The sequence below is a fragment of the Hypanus sabinus genome, unplaced genomic scaffold, assembly GCF_030144855.1.
Source record: "Hypanus sabinus isolate sHypSab1 unplaced genomic scaffold, sHypSab1.hap1 scaffold_43, whole genome shotgun sequence".
Classification (NCBI taxonomy): Eukaryota; Metazoa; Chordata; class Chondrichthyes; order Myliobatiformes; family Dasyatidae; genus Hypanus; species Hypanus sabinus.
In genome coordinates, this window is record NW_026781307.1 from 2,212,338 (window position 1) to 2,232,551 (window position 20,214).

The window sequence follows — 20,214 nt, forward strand, 5'->3', positions numbered from 1 at the left end:
GACTTTCTTCCTTGGAGCACAGGAGAACGAAGGGCAATCTTCGAGGGCAGGGGTCCCCAACCTAGGGTCCACGGACCCCTTGTTTACTGCTATCGGTCCGAGGCATTTGAAAAAAAAAAGAGGTTGGAGACTCCTGATCAGACATAGGAGCAGAATGAGGCCATTCAGCCCATCGAGTCCGCTCCGTCATTTCATCACGGCCGATCCTGGAACCCACTCAACCCCGTACACCTGTCCCTTGATGCCCCGACCAGTCAGGTATCGTATCAACCTCCACTTTGAATACGCCCACGGACTTGGCCTCTACTGCAGTCTGTGGCAGATCACGCCACGGGTTCTCTAGCGAAAGACAATTCCCCCCCTCCCCTCTGCTCTAAAGGGCCTCCCCCTCAGTCTTGAGGCTGCGCCCTCTAGTCCTGGATACCCTCACCACAGGAAACATCCTCTCCTGTCTGGTCTTTCCAACATTCCTGAGGTTTCATTGAGATCCCCTCGTATTCTTCTAAATTCCAGCGAGTTCAGGCCCAAAGCTGCCGAACGCTCCTCAAACGTTAACCCCTTCATTCCTGGAATCATCCTCGTGAAACTCCCCCGGACTCTCTCCAATGACAACACCTCCCTTCCTGAGATGTGGGGCCTAAAACCGTTGACAATTCTCCCAAGTGCGGCCTGACTTTTGCCTTATAAAGCCTCAGCATCAGCCCCTTGCTTTATATATTGTATTCCCCCGATACAAACATCTTCACCACAGGCTCAACCTGCGGATCGACCCCCCGGGAGCCCTGCCGGACCCTGTGAAAGCGGCGCAGAAAACGACCAGGGATGCGTACGTACCCAGGCTTTGGGCGGGGCGGGAACTTTCCGGGGGGGGGGGGGGGGGGGGAACGCCTTTGCCGAAGAGTGCGGGACGAACAGCCGGCAGGTGCAGATCCCACCTGAAGGGAGGGGTGGATAACTATACGGAGGAGAGGGGTACGGCGGGCCGCAGTCCAGACACAGGGAGGTGAGCCCAGACTCTTGCCAGTGTAAGTTTTTTTTTATGCAGATAGTGGTGAGTGTGTGGAACGGGCTGCCGATGTCGGTGGTGGAGGCCGGGACCTTTCTCACCGCCCCTGGGTCCCGTGGCTCCCAGTTCAGAGCCAAGCCCCAGCTCGGACCTCGGCCATCTCCACCTCCAGGCCGGGACCTTTCTCACCGCCCCTGGGTCCCGTGGCTGCCAGATCAGAGTCAAGCCCCAGCTCGGACCTCGGCCGCCTCCGGGCCGGGACCTTTCTCACCGCCCCTGGGTCCCGTGGCTCCCAGTTCAGAGTCAAGCCCCAGCTCGGACCTCGGCCATCTCCGGCTCCAGGCCGGGACCTTTCTCACCGCCCCTGGGTCCCGTGGCTGCCAGTTCAGAGCCAAGCCCCAGCTCGGACCTCGGCCATCTCCGGCTCCAGGCCGGGACCTTTCTCACCGCCCCTGGGTCCCTTGGCTCCCAGTTCAGAGCCAAGCCCCAGCTCGGACCTCGGCCGCCTCCGGCTCCAGCCGGGACCTTTCTCACCGCCCCTGGGTCCCGTGGCTCCCAGTTCAGAGCCAAGCCCCAGCTCGGACCTCGGCCGCCTCCGGCTCCAGCCGGGACCTTTCTCACCGCCCCTGGGTCCCGTGGCTCCTTGTTCAGAGCCAAGCCCCAGCTCGGACCTCGGCCGCCTCCGGCTCCAGGCCGGGACCTTTCTCACCGCCCCTGGGTCCCGTGGCTCCTAGTTCAGAGCCAAGCCCCAGCTCGGACCTCGGCCGCCTCCGGGCCGGGACCTTTCTCACCGCCCCTGGGTCCCGTGGCTCCTAGTTCAGAGCCAAGCCCCAGCTCGAACCTCGGCCGCCTCCGGGCCGGGACCTTTCTCACCGCCCCTGGGTCCCGTGGCTCCCAGTTCAGAGCCAAGCCCCAGCTCGGACCTCGGCTGCCTCCGGGCCGGGACCTTTCTCACCGCCCCTGGGTCCCGTGGCTGCCAGTTCAGAGCCAAGCCCCAGCTCGGACCTCGGCCGCCTCCGGGCCGGGACCTTTCTCACCGCCCCTGGGTCCCGTGGCTGCCAGTTCAGAGCCAAGCCCCAGCTCGGACCTCGGCCGCCTCCGGCTCCAGCCGGGACCTTTCTCACCGCCCCTGGGTCCCGTGGCTGCCAGTTCAGAGCCAAGCCCCAGCTCGGACCTCGGCCGCCTCCGGGCCGGGACCTTCCTCACCGCCCCTGGGTCCCGTGGCTCCTAGTTCAGAACCAAGCCCCAGCTCGGACCTCGGCCGCCTCCGGCTCCAGCCGGGACCTTTCTCACCGCCCCTGGGTCCCGTGGCTCCCAGTTCAGAGCCAAGCCCCAGCTCGGACCTTGACCGCCTCCGGGCCGGGACCTTTCTCACCGCCCCTGGGTTCCGTGGCTCCTAGTTCAGAGCCAAGCCCCAGCTCGGACCTCGGCCGCCTCCGGCTCCAGCCGGGACCTTTCTCACCGCCCCTGGGTCCCGTGGCTCCTAGTTCAGAACCAAGCCCCAGCTCGGACCTCGGCCGCCTCCGGCTCCAGCCGGGACCTTTCTCACCGCCCCTGGGTCCCGTGGCTCCCAGTTCAGAGCCAAGCCCCAGCTCGAACCTCGGCCGCCTCCGGCTCCAGGCCGGGACCTTTCTCACCGCCCCTGGGTCCCGTGGCTCCCAGTTCAGAGCCAAGCCCCAGCTCGGACCTCGGCCGCCTCCGGGACGGGACCTTTCTCACCGCCCCTGGGTCCCGTGGCTCCCAGTTCAGAGCCAAGCCCCAGCTCGGACCTCGGCCGCCTCCGGGCCGGGACCTTTCTCACCGCCCCTGGGTCCCATGGCTCCCAGTTCAGAGCCAAGCCCCAGCTCGGACCTCGGCCGCCTCCGGGCCGGGACCTTTCTCACCGCCCCTGGGTCCCATGGCTCCCAGTTCAGAGCCAAGCCCCAGCTCGGACCTCGGCCATTCCGGCTCCAGGCCGGGACCTTTCTCACCGCCCCTGGGTCCCATGGCTCCCAGTTCAGAGTCAAGCCCCAGCTCGGACCTCGACCGCCTCCGGCTCCAGGCCGGGACCTTTCTCACCGCCCCTGGGTCCCGTGGCTCCTAGTTCAGAGCCAAGCCCCAGCTCGGACCTCGGCCGCCTCCGGGCCGGGACCTTTCTCACCGCCCCTGGGTCCCGTGGCTCCTAGTTCAGAGCCAAGCCCCAGCTCGGACCTCGACCGCCTCCGGCTCCAGGCCGGGACCTTTCTCACCGCCCCTGGGTCCCCTGGCTCCTAGTTCAGAGCCAAGCCCCAGCTCGAACCTCGGCCACCTCCGCCTCCAGGCCGGGACCTTTCTCACCGCCCCTGGGTCCCGTGGCTCCCAGTTCAGAGCCAAGCCCCAGCTCGGACCTCGGCCGCCTCCGGGACGGGACCTTTCTCACCGCCCCTGGGTCCCGTGGCTCCCAGTTCAGAGCCAAGCCCCAGCTCGGACCTCGGCCGCCTCCGGGCCGGGACCTTTCTCACCGCCCCTGGGTCCCGTGGCTCCTAGTTCAGAGCCAAGCCCCAGCTCGGACCTCGACCGCCTCCGGGCCGGGACCTTTCTCACCACCCCTGGGTCCCGTGGCTGCCAGTTCAGAGCCAAGCCCCAGCTCGGACCTCGGCCGCCTCCAGGCCGGGACCTTTCTCACCGCCCCTGGGTCCTGTGGCTCCTTGTTCAGAGCCAAGCCCCAGCTCGGACCTTGACCGCCTCCGGGCCGGGACCTTTCTCACCGCCCCTGGGTCCCGTGGCTCCTAGTTCAGAGCCAAGCCCCAGCTCGAACCTCGGCCATCTCCGGCTCCAGGCCGGGACCTTTCTCACCGCCCCTGGGTCCCGTGGCTCCCAATTCAGAACCAAGCCCCAGCTCGAACCTCGGCCGCCTCCGGGCCGGGACCTTTCTCACCGCCCCTGGGTCCCGTGGCTCCCAGTTCAGACCCAAGCCCCAGCTCGAACCTCGGCCGCCTCCAGGCCGGGACCTTTCTCACCGCCCCTGGGTCCCGTGGCTCCCAGTTCAGAGCCAAGCCCCAGCTCGAACCTCGGCCGCCTCCAGGCCGGGACCTTTCTCACCGCCCCTGGGTCCCGTGGCTCCCAGTTCAGAGCCAAGCCCCAGCTCGAACCTCGGCCGCCTCCAGGCCGGGACCTTTCTCACCGCCCCTGGGTCCCGTGGCTCCCAGTTCAGAGCCAAGCCCCAGCTCAGACCTCGGCCGCCTCCGGCTCCAGGCCGGGACCTTTCTCACCGCCCCTGGGTCCTGTGGCTCCTAGTTCAGAGCCAAGCCCCAGCTCGGACCTCGGCCGCCTCCGGCTCCAGGCCGGGACCTTTCTCACCGCCCCTGGGTCCCGTGGCTCCCAGTTCAGAGCCAAGCGCCACCGCCAGGAACTAATTTTCTCGAGGACGTACTCAGTTAGTCCAAAGCACAACAGGATCAATGGGTGGCCACAGCCGAGAGGATGGACAAAACATGGAGGGCGGTGCGGTAGGGAATCTCTGGGCAGCTTCTCGAGTAGGATATGTGGTCGGCATGACATTTCGGGCCGAAGGGCCTGCGATGGGCTGTATGGGTGGCGGCATCTGTCGGTCTCGAGAGACCGCGGATCTGCGCCTGGAGTTTCCCAGGGCGCAGGCCTGGGCAGGGTTGTGTTGGAGACCGGCTGTTGCCCCAAGCTGCAGGCCGTCCCCTCTCCACGGCACCGATGTTGCCCAAGGGAAGGGCATTAGGACCCATGCAGCTTGGCACTGGTGTCATCGCGGAGCAATGTGTGGTTAAGTGTCTTGCTCAAGGACACAAACACGCTGCCTCAGCTGTCACCGGCTCGAACCAGTGACCTTCAGGTTACTAGTCTGATGCCTTGCCCACTCGGCCACGCGCCAACACGTTTATGTATATTTCTGTGTTATCCAGATTATCAACTTCAGGACGGGGTTAATAGAGACCTTAAGGAGAAACAATCTCCCCTCAATCAGGAAACAGAAGTCTTGACTAATTCAACCTTTCCCTCCACTCAGGTCCCGTCAATGCCCTTGTACATTTTCTCTGCACCCTTCCAATCTTACTGATATCTTTCCTCTAAGCCAGTGACCCAAAACTGCTCACAAGACTCCAAATTGGGCCTCGCCACGGACTGGTACAAGTTCAACCTCACAGCCCAACTCCTGAATCGGTGCCCTGACTCACGAAGGCCAGCGTGCCAAAACTTTCGGGCAACGTTTGAAAGGAGCGTGAACAGGAAAGGGGGAGAGAGACAGAGTGACAGAGAGGCAGAGAAAGAGAGAGACAGAGAGGGAGGCAGAGAAGGAGAAACAGAGAGAGACAGAGTGACAGAGAGGCAAAGAAAGAGTGAGGCAGAGAAGGAGAAACAGAGAGAGAGACAGACAGACAGAGGAAGGGACAGAGAGGGAGACAGACAGGGTGAGAGAGAAACAGATGGAGGCAAAGACAGAGACACACTGGCCAAAACCTGGGCAAGGCACGGTACCGACTGCCAAGATCCAGTGACTCACGATGTCAGTCACACCCGGGGACAGAGTCCCAGAGGCAACAACGAGTGCGGAGGAGTGGGTGCAAGGGTCGAGGAGGCTAATGGGGCACGGCGAGTGCCAGGGGAAGGGTTAGCGAGGGTGCGGAGGTGGGGGAGGTGCATTTCAGGGGACTCTCGGGCAGACACGGGAAGAAACAAAGAATGGGGGGGGGAGGGATAGATTGCGAGCGGGCGGGGGCAGCTTAATCGACATAGGGCACAGATCGGAAGAGCACGGGGCAGGCCTCTCGGCCCACCAACGACGCGCCAGCCCCCGATGCCGATTTGCACCGAGAATCCTCCTCCTGCCCATCGTCCACACAGACCGCCAGCCGCTCGCGCCCAAAGGTTCAAAGTGTTATTGTTAGCAAAGCACGTACACGCCACCCACCCCGCCCAAACGAGATTCATTTCCTCGCAGGCATTCGCAGTAGGACAAAGAGATGCAGCCAAGCCAGTGACAAGCCACAGGCGAAGACCGACAAACAATGAGTGAAAAATAGAGAGAAACTATGCTTACACAAGACAAAAAAAAACAAAAGAACAACGAATAAATAAAACTGAGAACCTGAGACGTAGAGATCTTGAAGTTAGTATCACCTGATTTAATTAATATGGTTTCCTTCCAATTTTTGTTTAAATGAATTTGAATTGGCAGACTGAGTAAGGATATCCTTCTGCAGCTGTACAGGGCCCTGGTGAGACCCCACCTGGAGTATTGTGTGCAGTTTTGGTCTCCAAATTTGTGGAAGGACATTCTCGCTGTTGAGGGAGTGCAGCGTAGGTTCACGAGGTTAATTCCCGGGATGGCGGGACTGTCATATGTTGAAAGATTGGAGCGACTGGGCTCATATACACTGGAATTTAGAAGGATGACAGGGGATCTGATTGAGACATATAAGGTTATTAAGGGATTGGACACACTAGAGGCAGGAAGCATGTTCCCGCTGATGGGTGAGTCCAGAACCAGAGGCCACAGTGTAAGAATAAGGGGTCGGCCATTTAGAACGGAGTTGAGGAAAAACTTTTTTCACCCAGAGAGTGGTGGATATGTGGAATGCTCTGCCCCAGAAGGCAGTGGAGGCCAAGTCTCTGGATGCTTTCAAGAGAGAGTTAGATAGAACTCTTATAGATAGCGGGGACAAGGGATATGGGGAGAGGGCAGGAACGGGGTACTGATTGTGGACGATCAGCCATGATCACAGTGAATGGCGGTGCTGGCTAGAAGGGCCGAATGGCCTACTCCTGCACCTACTGTCTGTTGTCTATGGAAGCTCCGGGGTTGTGCTCCCAATGGGTTTTTTTCCTGGTTTTTTTTTGGTTAGTAGGTTTCTTTTCCCTTTCTTTCAATAAAAATTCTCAATATTTTACTTTTTCTTATTATTATTGATATGTTGCTTAGCTTTGATGATCAGTGATTTGCTAATTTAATTCCTGACTGTACACAATGACATACTGACTTGATTACCTTAATGCATTTTCTTCCGTTGATCTTCAATAATAATAATTTTAAAGGGTTTTAAAAACGAGAGTCCTCGAAGTTGAGGCCAGTGAAGCTACCCTCACTGGCTGAGGAGCCTGGCGGTTGAGGGCGGATTAACCCTTCCTGAGCCCCACAGTGCGGGAAGCCAGGGCTCCCGACGGGGAGGGAGCGAGAAGCCAGCGCGGTGGGGGTCGGCAAAGTCAGGCGCAGCTCTCTTGCGGCGGTGGGGAGCGACGGTCCCCCCCCACCCCACCCGCCGTCGAAGTTTCAGGCCGCACGCCGAACCTACGTAGGCCGACTTCTGAGGAAGGGAGAGCTCCCGCTAAGGAAAAGAAAGGGAGCTTCAGCCAGCCAGTGTAGCAGAAACAGATTCCCAGGTGTTCCCAATCTGGGGTCCACAAACCCCCTCCGTTAATGGTGGGGGGACGGGACCGTGGCATTAAAAGAAAAAGGGGTGGCAGCCCCTAAAATGGAGCATAAAACAGGGCAGGGCCTCTTTGGCCCAGTGTTGTGTCGACCTCTTAACATACTCCAAGGTCACCAACTTTTTTCTCCCCTAAAGCCCTTTAGTTTCATTAGTAAGTGCTGGATGAGGATTAAAATTGTAAACAGCAAGGGTGCTCTTCACTGTGCAACTCTTCAAGTTTCTTCAAACTGCAGCTTTCACGCCGCCCAGTCGATGGGAACTTCTGAGGAAGCAGGCCTGCTGCCTTCTCAGCAGCTACTCAGAACGTCGCAGGACCTTCGGCGGGGCAAGAGAAAATCTGCAGATGCTGGGAATCCACAGCAATGCAGATGAATAAACGCAAGAGGCTCTGCGGACGCTGGAGATCAAAAGCGACACAGGCAAAGCGCTGGAGGGGCTCAGCAGGCCGGGCAGCGTCTGCGGAAAAGAGTGGACGGTCGACGTTTCGGGCCGAGGCCCTTCGTCGGGACTAATTGGGCCAACGTTGTGGCGGCCTTTCTATCTACTTCAAGATCAATCGCCCAAGGCCCTACTGCTCTCTATCCTCCGGTAGTGAATTCGTTGGTGAATGCCTCATGTTGGATCGGGGTCCGCATCGTCGAGTTGTGTGTTTTTTTTTCTGGGGGGGCCGGGTGCCCTTTCAACCTCCTGCGTGCTTGAGTGCAATGTCCAGATACTTGCCCGTTTGTCTGCAAATGCTCGGCAATCGGCCTGCTCGATTCGAGACGGCTGTACGCGGGCGTAAAGGAGGATGAAATGATTGTAACTCCGGATATGACACCGCTGTTTCAAGGAGGCAGTGGGAGTGGGCGCAACCGCAAGACCGCACTACGATAGACTGTCCCTTATTGACTCGACAAGGCTCCAGTCTCACTCCGGCGGGTTAACCTGACGGAGATTCTGACCAGGTCGCAGACGGGGTAAGTCACAGGGTTCTGACGGGAACGGTCCGGCAACCACCCCCCAGAGCCATTTACGTCACCAGCCCGAGACGAGGATCAGATGCCTCAATTCAGGTGCCCAACGGAACGAGGGATAAACGGAATAATGGGAGCGCGGAACCCGCGGACCGGAACGCGAACCAGAATGAGGACACCGCCGACCGGACCGCGGCAGCAGCACAGGGGAAAAGAAATGTCAGAGCAACAGGGAAACTTTCGCAGGATAACTTGCACACATACGCAGACTGATTGTATATCCATGGACTGTCGCTCAGCACAGGTTGCTCCAGCGAAGACGGCGGTGAGCTTGGATACAGCGACCATTAGGCTCAATAATGAGTCAACCTACGGCCGGGGACGTGATGACCCCCCTCCTGTTAGACTGTTTGAGGTCGCTTCCGTTTTACTCTTTCTGCTTCCCTTCTGTGCACTTGTAATGCTGCCGTGACTCTGTCATTTCCTTTGGGATCAGTAAAGTACGGGTGGCCCACGTTTTTCGAACGTTTGCTTTACGACAGCCCACTGCTACAAAGGACCGACGTCAGCACCTGCTTTTGCTAAGCAAAGAGGACTTGTGCTTCTCCGGAAAAAAAAAAGACGCCCGCTTCATACGTGTGTTTACCCGGAGAAAGGCTACTGTGACCGTGAAGCCTCGTGCGGGCAGTTGTGTGCGCGGGCGTGTACGTGCCGATTTTATTCCTCCAAATCGATTTTGGCTGGCCGTCTTTCTGATTCTGATACCTGAAACTACACCATACATGCAACATTTCCACTTTATTTAGACCGTATATTTATCGTATCGTTCCTGCTCTTACTATATGTTACTGTTATTTTATGTGTTATTTGGTATAATTTGGTAGGCTATTTTTTGGGTCTGGGAATGCTCAAAAATTTTTCCCTCGTAAATAAATGGTAATAGCTTCTTCGCTTTACGACATTCCGGCTTCCAAACGCTTTCACAGGAACGCTCCACCTTCTGATACCGGGGGGGACTTTAACCGTGGCGCTTCCCGGTCGCGTTTTCCGAACGTGACGCATTCAACGAATCCGGCCATCAAGCCGGCCGGCAGCGTGGCACCATCATCCCAGGACTTCGAGGCGAGGGGTCCCGAGTTCAAATCCAGCCAGCCCCTTGGCCTCGCTTTAAATAACGGGACAAACAGATCCTGCGGAAGTGGCACAAATGCCGCCCGAAGTCTAACGAGGCGCGGAAAGGAACAATAATACAAGCCGTGGACCGCAAGACCGAACACTTCCTCAGAATAAGGCCATTCAGCCCATCAACAGCTGGAACACAACGCTCTGGCATGGTGGGAGGAACGATTGTGGGGGGGGGGGGTCGTGGGGACCTGCCCCTCGCTGGGGAGGTTCGGGGGTGGGGGGGCGGGGACGAGACCATCTCCCTGGTCCTCCGCCCCACTCCCGTCTCTCCCGACACCCGCGTCTTCCATTCTTTCCCAGTCGGCACCAAGATCAGGACGCCAGCTGGGAAGGCAGACAGGGACGCGGAACGGGCCCGGATTAGACGGCATCTGGCGCGTACCACCGACTGCCCCGGGAGCTTCCGCAAACTCGGCACGTCAGCCAAAGCTCTCGACCGACTCCCACGGGCGGAGAGGAGAGGGGCCGGCTGGCGCCAGGGCCCGGCGCGGAAACGCCGGCGAGCAGGAGCGGAGAAGCCGTCGAAAGGCGGCGGAGTCTGCCGCGAGAAAAGCCCCGCTCACCGCCGAGCACATCTACAAACGCCGCTGCCCTCAGGAAGGGGATACAGGAGCCTCAGGCCCAGCACCACCGGGCTCAGGGACAGGTATCTCCCCTCAGGCATCAGGCTTCTGGACCGGCATGGATAGCTTGATTCACCTCAACCCTGAACCGATTCTGCAGCCGACGGGTTCTCTGCCGAGGACTCGACAACTCATGGTCTCAATGCTACGGACGTTTCATCTCAAGGGTCCCGTTCACTGATTTATTCATTACTACTATTTACTGGTTCGTTTTCTTTTTGCATTCTGTCTTTTGCAACACACACAAACCGCTGGAGGATCTCAGCAGACCGGGCGGCATCTGCGGAAAAGGGGGAACAGTCGGCGTTTCGGGGCGCAAACCCTCCGGCAGGACCGGGAGTAGAAGGCGAGCAGCTGGAGTGAAAAAGTTGGGGGGGAAACACAAGGCGACGGGTGAACCTGGGAGTGGGGTGAAGTGAAGAGCTGGGAAGTCGACGGGTGAGAGAGATAGGAGGCTGGAGAAGGGGGAGTATAATCGGAGAGGACAGAAGGGCGTGGGAGAAAGGAAGGGGGGGAGGAGCGCAAGAGGGAGGCGACGGGCGGGCAAGGGAATGAGGTGAGAGAGAGGGAAAAAGAGGAAGGGGAACGGTGAAGGGGGGGTGGGGGCAATACCGGAAGTTTGAGAAATCGATCTTCATGACATCAGGCTGGAGGCTACCCGGACGGATTTTGAGGTGGTGTTATTCCTCCAACCCGAGTGTGGCCTCATCCCGACAGTGGATGGACACGTCGGAGTGGGAATGGGAAGTGGAATTAAAATGGGTGGCCACCGGGAGATCCCACTTCTTAGACCGTAAGACATAGGAGCACATGAGGCCATCCGGCCCAAGAAGCCTGCTCCACGGCTGATCCCTTCTATTATTTTTTTTAAATCTCCTCCTCAACCGCAGTGCCCGGCCATCTCCCCATAACCTTTGATTCCATGTCCAATCATGAACTTATCAATCTCTGCCTTAAACACACCCAACAGCAGCTGCCCGTGGCAACAAATTCCACAAATTCACCACCCGTTGGCTGAAGAAATTTCTCCGCATCTCTGTTTCGAAAGGGCACCCCTCGATCCTGAGGCTGTGCCCTCTTGTCCTGGACTCTCCCGCCATGGGAAACGTCCTTTCCACATCTACTCTGCCTAGGCCGCTCAACATTCGAAAGCTTTCAATGAGATCCCCCCTCACCCTTCTGGACTGCAGCCGGTATAGCCCCACAGCTACCGAACGGTCCTCGTGTGATAACCCTCTCACTCCCGGAATCATCTTTGTGAACCTCCTCTGGACCCTCTCCAACGCCAGCACATCTCCTCAAAGACGAGGGGCCCAAAGCTGCTCACAATACTCAAGGTGAGGCCTCGCCATCTCTTGAAATGAGGCCTCAAATCCGGCGGGGAGCGTAGACGCCCGGGGAAGCGGTCTCCCGGTCTGCGTCGGGTCTCACTGACGTACAGGAGGCCGCACCGGGAGCACCGGGCGTGGGAGATGACTCCCACCAGCTTTGCAGATAGGCTGCTCGTCAACTCTCCGATTTTCACCGAGCGGAACTGCGCCCCCTCGTTCTGCCGCGAACGCCCGCAAGGACACGATTCTCAGGCTGGCGTGCGGTGACGCATGGATAATAAATTGACTCTGAACCCTGATGAATTGGCATTGAACCTTGAGCAAACAAAGGTAATCAGAGCCTTTTATTTCCGTCTCCCTCCCGCATTGCAGGAGTCAAACAGCAGGGGGCCGAGGTTTGAGGCAGACATTTAAACATTTACCAGGCAGTGTGCCTTTCCTGGAAGCCGACACGGGGCGCGGTCGGCGCCGGTACGGGCTGCTGGGAGGGTAGGAGGAGGGACTGCAGGAGCACTTGGGAGACATCCGGGCAGGCAGAGGGGCAGATGGGCTTGCCTGCGCCGTCACAGAGCACCCACCGCAGGACGGCAGAAGCCGGGCCCGCCAGAGAAGCGCAACCCTTCGGCCCATCTAGTCTGTGCCGGCCCAGCTTTCTGCCCAGTCCACCGCCGTGCCCCTTGAATCGTATCCCTCCGAAACCCAACCCAGTGCTGGAGAAGGGTCCCGGAGAGGGAGAGAGACAGGGAGGGAGAGGGAGAGAGAGAGAGACAGAGAAAAAACACACAAAGTACACTGCAGACGCTGGGGTCAGAGCAACACGCACAACATGCTGGATGAACTCAGCAGGTCAGGCAGCATCTGTGGAAACGAGCGGTCAATGTTTCGGGCCGAGACGTAGCCCTGACGAAGGGTCTCGGCCCGAAACGTTGACTGCTTGTTTCCACAGATGCTGCCCGACCTGCTGAGGCTGAGACAGAGACAGAGAGAGAGCGAGAGAGGGTCCCCTTAACTACCTCACCTTTCACCCTTAACCCACGATCTCCAGTTCTACTCACCCAAATGGAGGGGAAAAAGCCCGCGAGCATTTACCCTGTCTGTATTCCTCATTAATCTGTCCCCTCATTGTCCTGCACTCCAGGGGATCACGTCCCAATCAATTCAACCCGTCCCAATATCTCAGGTCCTCGAGCCCTGTCAGCAGCCTTGCAAACTTCCTTTGAACTCCAATAACTTTCCTGCAGGTAAGCTGACCCAAAACACAGACGACACTCCACGTTAGGCCTCACCGACGTCTCGTGCAACGTCAACACAGCGTCCCATCTCCTGCACTCCACGTTTTGATCTACGAAGGCAAAAGCTTTTCTTTATGAGCCCTGGCTGCCCGCGACACTGCTTCCAATGAATTCTGGGCCTGCAGTCCTTTGCTGGCCACACTCCTCAGTGCCCTGCCGTTTACTGAGCAAGGCCGACCCTCCTCGCCTCCTGCACTTCAAGGGATAAAGTCCTCACCTACCCCATCTTCCCTTTTCACTCGGGTCCTCCAGACCCAGCAGCATCCTCGTAAATCTTCTCCACAACTCTCAACCTCATTTACATCTTTCCTGCAGGTGGGTGACTAAAACCACTCACAATCCTCCAAATTGGGCCTCACCAACATCTTATACAACGTCAACATAACATCCCATCTCCTGCACTCGATACTTTGAAAGCTGCTGCTGAGGGTTGCAAATCTAGTCGGCTCCATCTCGGGTACGAGCCTACAAAGTACCCAGGACATCTTCAGGGAGCGGTGTCTCAGAAAGACAGCGTCCGTTATTAAGGACCCCCAGCACCCAGGACATGCCCTTTTCTCACTGCTACCATCGGGTAGGAGGTACAGAAGCCTGAAGACACACACTCAGAGATTCAGGAACAGCTTCTTCCCCTCCGCCATCCGATTCCTGAATGGACATTGAACTCGTGGACACTCCCTCACTTTTTTTTTCCCATACAGGTGGCCTCGTTTCTCGAATGTTTGCTTTCTGACAGCTCGCTGTTACAAAAGACCCGCATCGGTACCCGTTTTCGCCAACCAAAGAGGACTTACGCTTTTACGAGAAAAAGACGCCCGCTTTATACGTGAGTTTACCCCGAGAAAGACTACAGTGACCGTGAAGCCTCGTGCGGGCAGTTGTGCGCGCATGCGTGTAATTGCATAGGCGCGTGTACGTGCCGATTTTTTTTCCTCCAAATCGATTTTGGCTCAGTGTCTTCCCGATTTTGGTAAGTGAAACTACACCGTACATACAATATTTCCACTTTATTTAGACCGTATATTTATCATATCATTCCTGCTTTTACTATATGTTAGTGTTATTTCAGGTTTTATGTGTTATTTGCTTTGATTTGGTTGGCTATTTTTTGGGTCTGGGAAGGCTCAAAAATTTTTCCCACAAATAAATTAATGGCAACAGCTTCTTCGCTTTACGACATTTTGGTTTACAAACGGTTTCACAGGAACGCTCGACCTTCGGGTAGTGGGGGGAACCTGCGTACAATACTTCTGGCTTGGCACTTTTTAAAATCTATTCAATAAACGCAACTGATTTACTCGTTTGTTATTATTTTTTCGCTCTCTGCTGGATTCTGCATCGTAATGAACTGCTGCTGCCAAGCTAACAAAGTTCACGTCACACGCCGGTGATACGAAACCTGATTCTGATTCACCAAGGCCAAAGCTTCCTTTACGACCCTACCTTACCTGCAACGCCGCCTTCATTGAACCGTGAAGCCGCGTTCCCAGGTCCCTTTGTTCCACTGCCCTTCTCGCCGTCTAAGACCTACCCTGGCTGTCCCAGCCGAAGCGCCGGCCCTCACCCCGGTCTGCATTAAGTCCCACTGGACACCCTCTCCGCCCGCAGGCGTCGGTGGGCTTGCCCGCCAGCCACCTCGGAAGATCTGCCGAGCCGGTTCAATTCAGCTCGGCGCCGACCTGCTCCAGTCCTCCGTCCCCCCCGAAGCCACCTCGCACCCAGCTTCCAGCCCGTTTTCCGACGGTGAACTCTGGGCGATTTCGGTCAGCAACCCCTCCTGACCTGCACAGCGGCTCGGAGCAACGGATAAGTACACGGACTGGGGTCCAGTCCCGGCCCTTTATTCTGACCAACGTTAGCATACCCTGATTGCGGGTTGTCATGCCAACCATGTGACCCACTCCAGAAGCTGCCTGGAATTCCCCTTGCTGCACAGTCCTCTATTGTTCTAAGCTCTTATCTAAGAGTCTCTTCTAGACTTATCTAAGAGTCTCTTAAAAGACCCCATCGTATCCGCCTCCACCAGCGTCACCGGCAGCCCATTCCACGCACTCACCACTCTGAGTGAAAAACTTACCCCTGACATCTCCTCTGTACCTACTCCCCAGCACCTTAAATCTGTGTCCTCTTGTGGCAACCATTTCAGCCCTGGGAAAAAGCCACTGACTATCCACACGGTCAATGCCTCTCATCATCTTACACACCTCTCGTCCTCCGTCGCTCCAAGGAGAAAAGGCCGAGTTCACTCAACCTATTCTCATAAGGCACGCTCCCCGATCCAGGCAACGTCCTTGTAAATCTCCTCTGCACCCTTTCTATGGTTTCCACACCCTTCCTGCAGTGGGGCGACCAGAACTGAGCGCGGTACTCCACCTGGGGTCTGACCAGGGTCCTGTGCAGAGGCTGGCTGCTCCTTCACAAAGATCCGTCGAATCTGACTGACTGAATCGCAGCCCAGTCCGGAAGCTCCAATGCCCGAAGGAAGAGAAAGTCTCGAAGAGGTGGTGGACCTACGCCTGGCCCATCACAGGTAAAGCTCCGCCCACCGACATCGGCCGCAGCCAGCCCATACACCTCCCTGAGCGCCAGTACAGTACACAGTACAAACGAGACAACGTTTTTCAGGGCCATGGTGCTGCATGAAACAGTACAAAAACTAGACTGAACAACGTAAAAACAACACAGAAAACAACTACACGAGACTACACACCTACCCAGGACTGCATACGGTGCACAAAACAGTGCGGGCATTACAATGAATAATAAACAGGACAATGGGCACAGTAGAGGACAGTAAGTTGGTGTCAGTCCAGGCTCTGGGTATTGAGGAGTCTGATGGCCTGGGGGAAGAAACTGTTACACAGTCTGGTCGTGAGAGCCCGAATGTTTCGGAGCCTTTTCCCAGACGGCAGGAGGGAGAAGAGTTTCGATCCTAATCCAACATTAACTACTAAATTTATTACTGAGTAAAAGGAAACTGAAGGGCTTTTGGGGAGAGAAAAGTTCGATTGATCGTGGAGTAGATTAAGGAGGTACAGGAGCCTCAGGAACCACACCAGCAGGTTCAGAAACAGTTATTACCCCTCAACCATCAGGAAGGAGGTACAGGAGCCTCAGGACTCATACCACCAGGTTGAGGAACAGTTATTACCCCTCAACCATCAGGAAGGAGGTACAGGAGCCTCAGGACCCACACCACCAGGTTGAGGAACAGTTATTACCCCTCAACCATCAGGAAGGTACAGGAGCCTCAGGACTCACACCACCAGGTCCGGGAACAGTTATTGCCCCTCAACCATCAGGAAGGAGGTACAGGAGCCTCAGGACCCACACCAGCAGGTTCAGAAACAGTTATTACCCCTCAACCATCAGGAAGGAGGTACAGGAGCCTCAGGACTCATACCACCAGGTTGAGGAACAGTTATTACCCCTCAACCATCAGGAAGGAGTTACAGGAGCCTCAGGACCCACACCAGCAGGTTCAGAAACAGTTATTACCCCTCAACCATCAGGAAGGAGGTACAGGAGCCTCAGGACTCATACCACCAGGTTGAGGAACAGTTATTACCCCTCAACCATCAGGAAGGAGGTACAGGAGCCTCAGGACCCACACCACCAGGTTGAGGAACAGTTATTACCCCTCAACCATCAGGAAGGAGGTACAGGAGCCTCAGGACCCACACCACCAGGTTGAGGAACAGTTATTACCCCTCAACCATCAGGAAGGAGGTACAGGAGCCTCAGGACCCACACCAGCAGGTTCAGAAACAGTTATTACCCCTCAACCATCAGGAAGGAGGTACAGGAGCCTCAGGACTCATACCACCAGGTTGAGGAACAGTTATTACCCCTCAACCATCAGGAAGGAGGTACAGGAGCCTCAGGACCCACACCACCAGGTTGAGGAACAGTTATTACCCCTCAACCATCAGGAAGGTACAGGAGCCTCAGGACTCACACCACCAGGTCCGGGAACAGTTATTGCCCCTCAACCATCAGGAAGGAGGTACAGGAGCCTCAGGACCCACACCAGCAGGTTCAGAAACAGTTATTACCCCTCAACCATCAGGAAGGAGGTACAGGAGCCTCAGGACTCATACCACCAGGTTGAGGAACAGTTATTACCCCTCAACCATCAGGAAGGAGTTACAGGAGCCTCAGGACCCACACCAGCAGGTTCAGAAACAGTTATTACCCCTCAACCATCAGGAAGGAGGTACAGGAGCCTCAGGACTCATACCACCAGGTTGAGGAACAGTTATTACCCCTCAACCATCAGGAAGGAGTTACAGGAGCCTCAGGACCCACACCACCAGGTTGAGGAACAGTTATTACCCCTCAACCATCAGGAAGGAGGTACAGGAGCCTCAGGACCCACACCACCAGGTCCGGGAACAGTTATTGCCCCTCAACCATCAGGAAGGAGGTACAGGAGCCTCAGGACCCACACCAGCAGGTTCAGAAACAGTTATTACCCCTCAACCATCAGGAAGGAGGTACAGGAGCCTCAGGACTCATACCACCAGGTTGAGGAACAGTTATTACCCCTCAACCATCAGGAAGGAGGTACAGGAGCCTCAGGACCCACACCACCAGGTTGAGGAATAGTTATTACCCCTCAACCATCAGGAAGGAGGTACAGGAGCCTCAGGACCCACACCACCAGGTTGAGGAACAGTTATTACCCCTCAACCATCAGGAAGGAGGTACAGGAGCCTCAGGACCCACACCAGCAGGTTCAGAAACAGTTATTACCCCTCAACCATCAGGAAGGAGGTACAGGAGCCTCAGGACTCATACCACCAGGTTGAGGAACAGTTATTACCCCTCAACCATCAGGAAGGAGTTACAGGAGCCTCAGGACCCACACCACCAGGTTCAGGAACAGGTATTACCCCTCAACCATCAGGAAGGAGGTACAGGAGCCTCAGGACCCACACCAGCAGGTTCAGAAACAGTTATTACCCCTCAACCGTCAGGTTCATGAACCAGTCTGGTTAACTTCTCTCACCACAGCTCTGGGCCGATTTCGCAACCTCCAGACTTACTCACAGGTTCTCCAAACCTCACGTTCTCAGGACTCGTTTTTTTTTAAAACCATTTGCACAATTTGTTTTGTTTTGCCCTTTGGTCGTCTGCCAGTATTTAAACACAGCTCTCCATAAATCCCCCCCTTCCTGTATTTCTTTACACTCCAGTAAAATGCCTCCAAGGATATTGAGTCTCTGGGCAGGGCACGGTCCTCTGACCGTGAATTTGCTCTGCCTTTAATGACAATCTCTCCCGGCACAGCCCCGGGGTTTGGCTGCGCAGAGGGACAACCACACAGACGGGAGTTTTTGCTCTTGGGGGAGACACCACTCGCCTGAGAGCCAAACAGCTGTTGGCCGGTCCTCACCCAGAGGAAGGGAACGGGAGATGGCAGGGTGCAACTCTGGGCTTGAGGCTCGGGCAACTCAGTTGAGTGGCGAGGGGAAAGCGACATTCCCCTTTCTTTTTGCAGGAAGGGACCTTCCACAGCTCAAGAAGGCAAGGAGGAGGAGGCTCGCCTACACTTCCTCAGAAGACCCTGGAAACTTGGAACGGCCCCGCCGACCCTCGGCCAACTTTTTGTTTCACAAGAAACCGCAGAGAACCCTGGGAGGGGTGGTGCACAGCTCAGCTCGCGGCGGAGGCCGGCCTCCCCTCTGCGGACACATCCCACCGCCCCGGCAAGGCAGCTCAAGTCAGAGGAGCAGAACCAGGCAACTCGGCCCATCGAGTCTCCCCTGCAGTTCCTTCACGACTCTCAAGCCCATTCTCCCGCCTTCCTCCCCCCACGCACTTTGACGCCCTCGCCAATCCAGAACCTCCACTTTAAAAGCACACGACGACTTGACCTCCACACCAAAGACAACCCCCCCCCCCCCCCCACCCAGCCATGGACATTCCCTCCTCCCCCTCCCATTCGGGGCTTCCCAACACCACGACCTCCCCTGCTCCAGCCACTGCGACCTTCGCCCCTTGCATCTGGCTCACAGCTGACACTACCCCAATCCCCATTCCGCCCCCCCCCCCCGCCAGCTCCTCCCTCCTCCAGAAAGACCCGCAAACTCTCCCCTCGCCCTCCACCTCATCCGCCTGGCACTGTTCCCGTCTCTCCCTGATCGGGTTCCTACTCCCCCTGTTCTGGGCCAGCACCCTCCCCCTACCCACCACCCCAGGACTAAACCCTCTTTCCCAGCCAGTTCCCACTCACCTCTCGTGTCTCTTCTCTCCCCCCCCCCCCCCCACCACCACCAACCGATGGAGGGGACGCTGCCCGTCCCTCTGGGGCACCCTCCCTGATCCTGTATCCCACCTCAGGTGACCCTATCTCCACGGGCTGACCCTCTACAACCTCAGTCACTCTGTACTTTACCTGTCCCCCCCCCTCCCTCCAACCGGACCCTCACCTCTACCTGGGTCCCCTGCCCTCCTTCCTACCTACCCAGCTAGCCTCCCTATATTAACTCAAGGACCGAGGGACTCACCCCCACCTCCTTGCAAGCTGTATTGCTCCCATTCCCAGCCTCTACCCTCCTGCCGCTGGCTCTCTCCCCCTCGGTGACCCCCTCCCCACAGGGACCCTCCTCTCCCTCTCCAGGGTCCCACCAACCCCCCCCCCCCCACAATTGCCTCCCCTCCCTCCCCCCGAGCCGCAGGCTGCAACCCCCCCCTTCGCTCCCCTCCGCCCCTCGCACAATCCCGCGACGCGAAGGCCCGGTGTCCCCGACCTGTAGTAGCTGAGCAGCCCGTTGCTGAGCACGAACCAGCGGCGCTGGTAGCCCTTGATGTAGTTGGTCCATTTGAAGAGCCAGCCCTTGTAGGTGTCGGACGGCGACTTCAGCTCCGTCATCCTCGGTGACTGTCGGCGGGCAGGGTGGGCTGGGGCGCTCTGCGCTCCCCCCACCCCCGGGTCCCCTGGCCTCCGGCTCCGCTGTCTCGACCCCCGGCCGCCCGGTCTCCACTCTCCGCCGCTAGGCCGCGTCCTGCCTACCGCGCCCGCTCATTGGCCGCCCGTCGCGCCCGCCCCCCGGCGCCGACTGGACCGCGCCTGCGTCACTCGGGGCCGGGCCCGCGTCTCATTGGCCCGGCTCGGCCGTCCGTCAGGCCGACCGCCTGAGCGGCGCCCCTCATTGGACCGAAGGCCACGTCGATCAGGCGAGGTAGGCGGGGCCCCCACTCCTTCGGGCGCCTTTCCGTAAACGTTCGCTCAGCTTGCAGTGACGCAACCGGAGTAGAAGGGCAGGGGCGTTCCACCTTCCTTGGCCGACGAATGGGCGGGACTTGGGTGGAATCGCCCGCTGCTATTGGTCAGTCGCGGCCGTCGCCGACCTCATATTGGCCGCCGTGGCTTCCACTGGGTGCAGCATCACGAGAC

General features: G+C 57.8%; 1 protein-coding gene across 1 annotated transcript in view; it reads right to left on the minus strand.

The window, feature by feature from the left end:
- LOC132388882 (oxysterol-binding protein 1-like) overlaps window positions 1-19,829 on the minus strand; it is an 82,636-nt gene extending 62,807 nt beyond the window's left edge. Inside the window, exon 1 of the mRNA XM_059961316.1 lies at window positions 19,568-19,829. Coding sequence (XP_059817299.1) covers window positions 19,568-19,689 — 122 coding nt within the window. The 5' untranslated portion in view covers window positions 19,690-19,829. The remainder of the gene's footprint in view (window positions 1-19,567) is intronic.
- Between the last annotated feature and the right edge of the window lie 385 nt (window positions 19,830-20,214).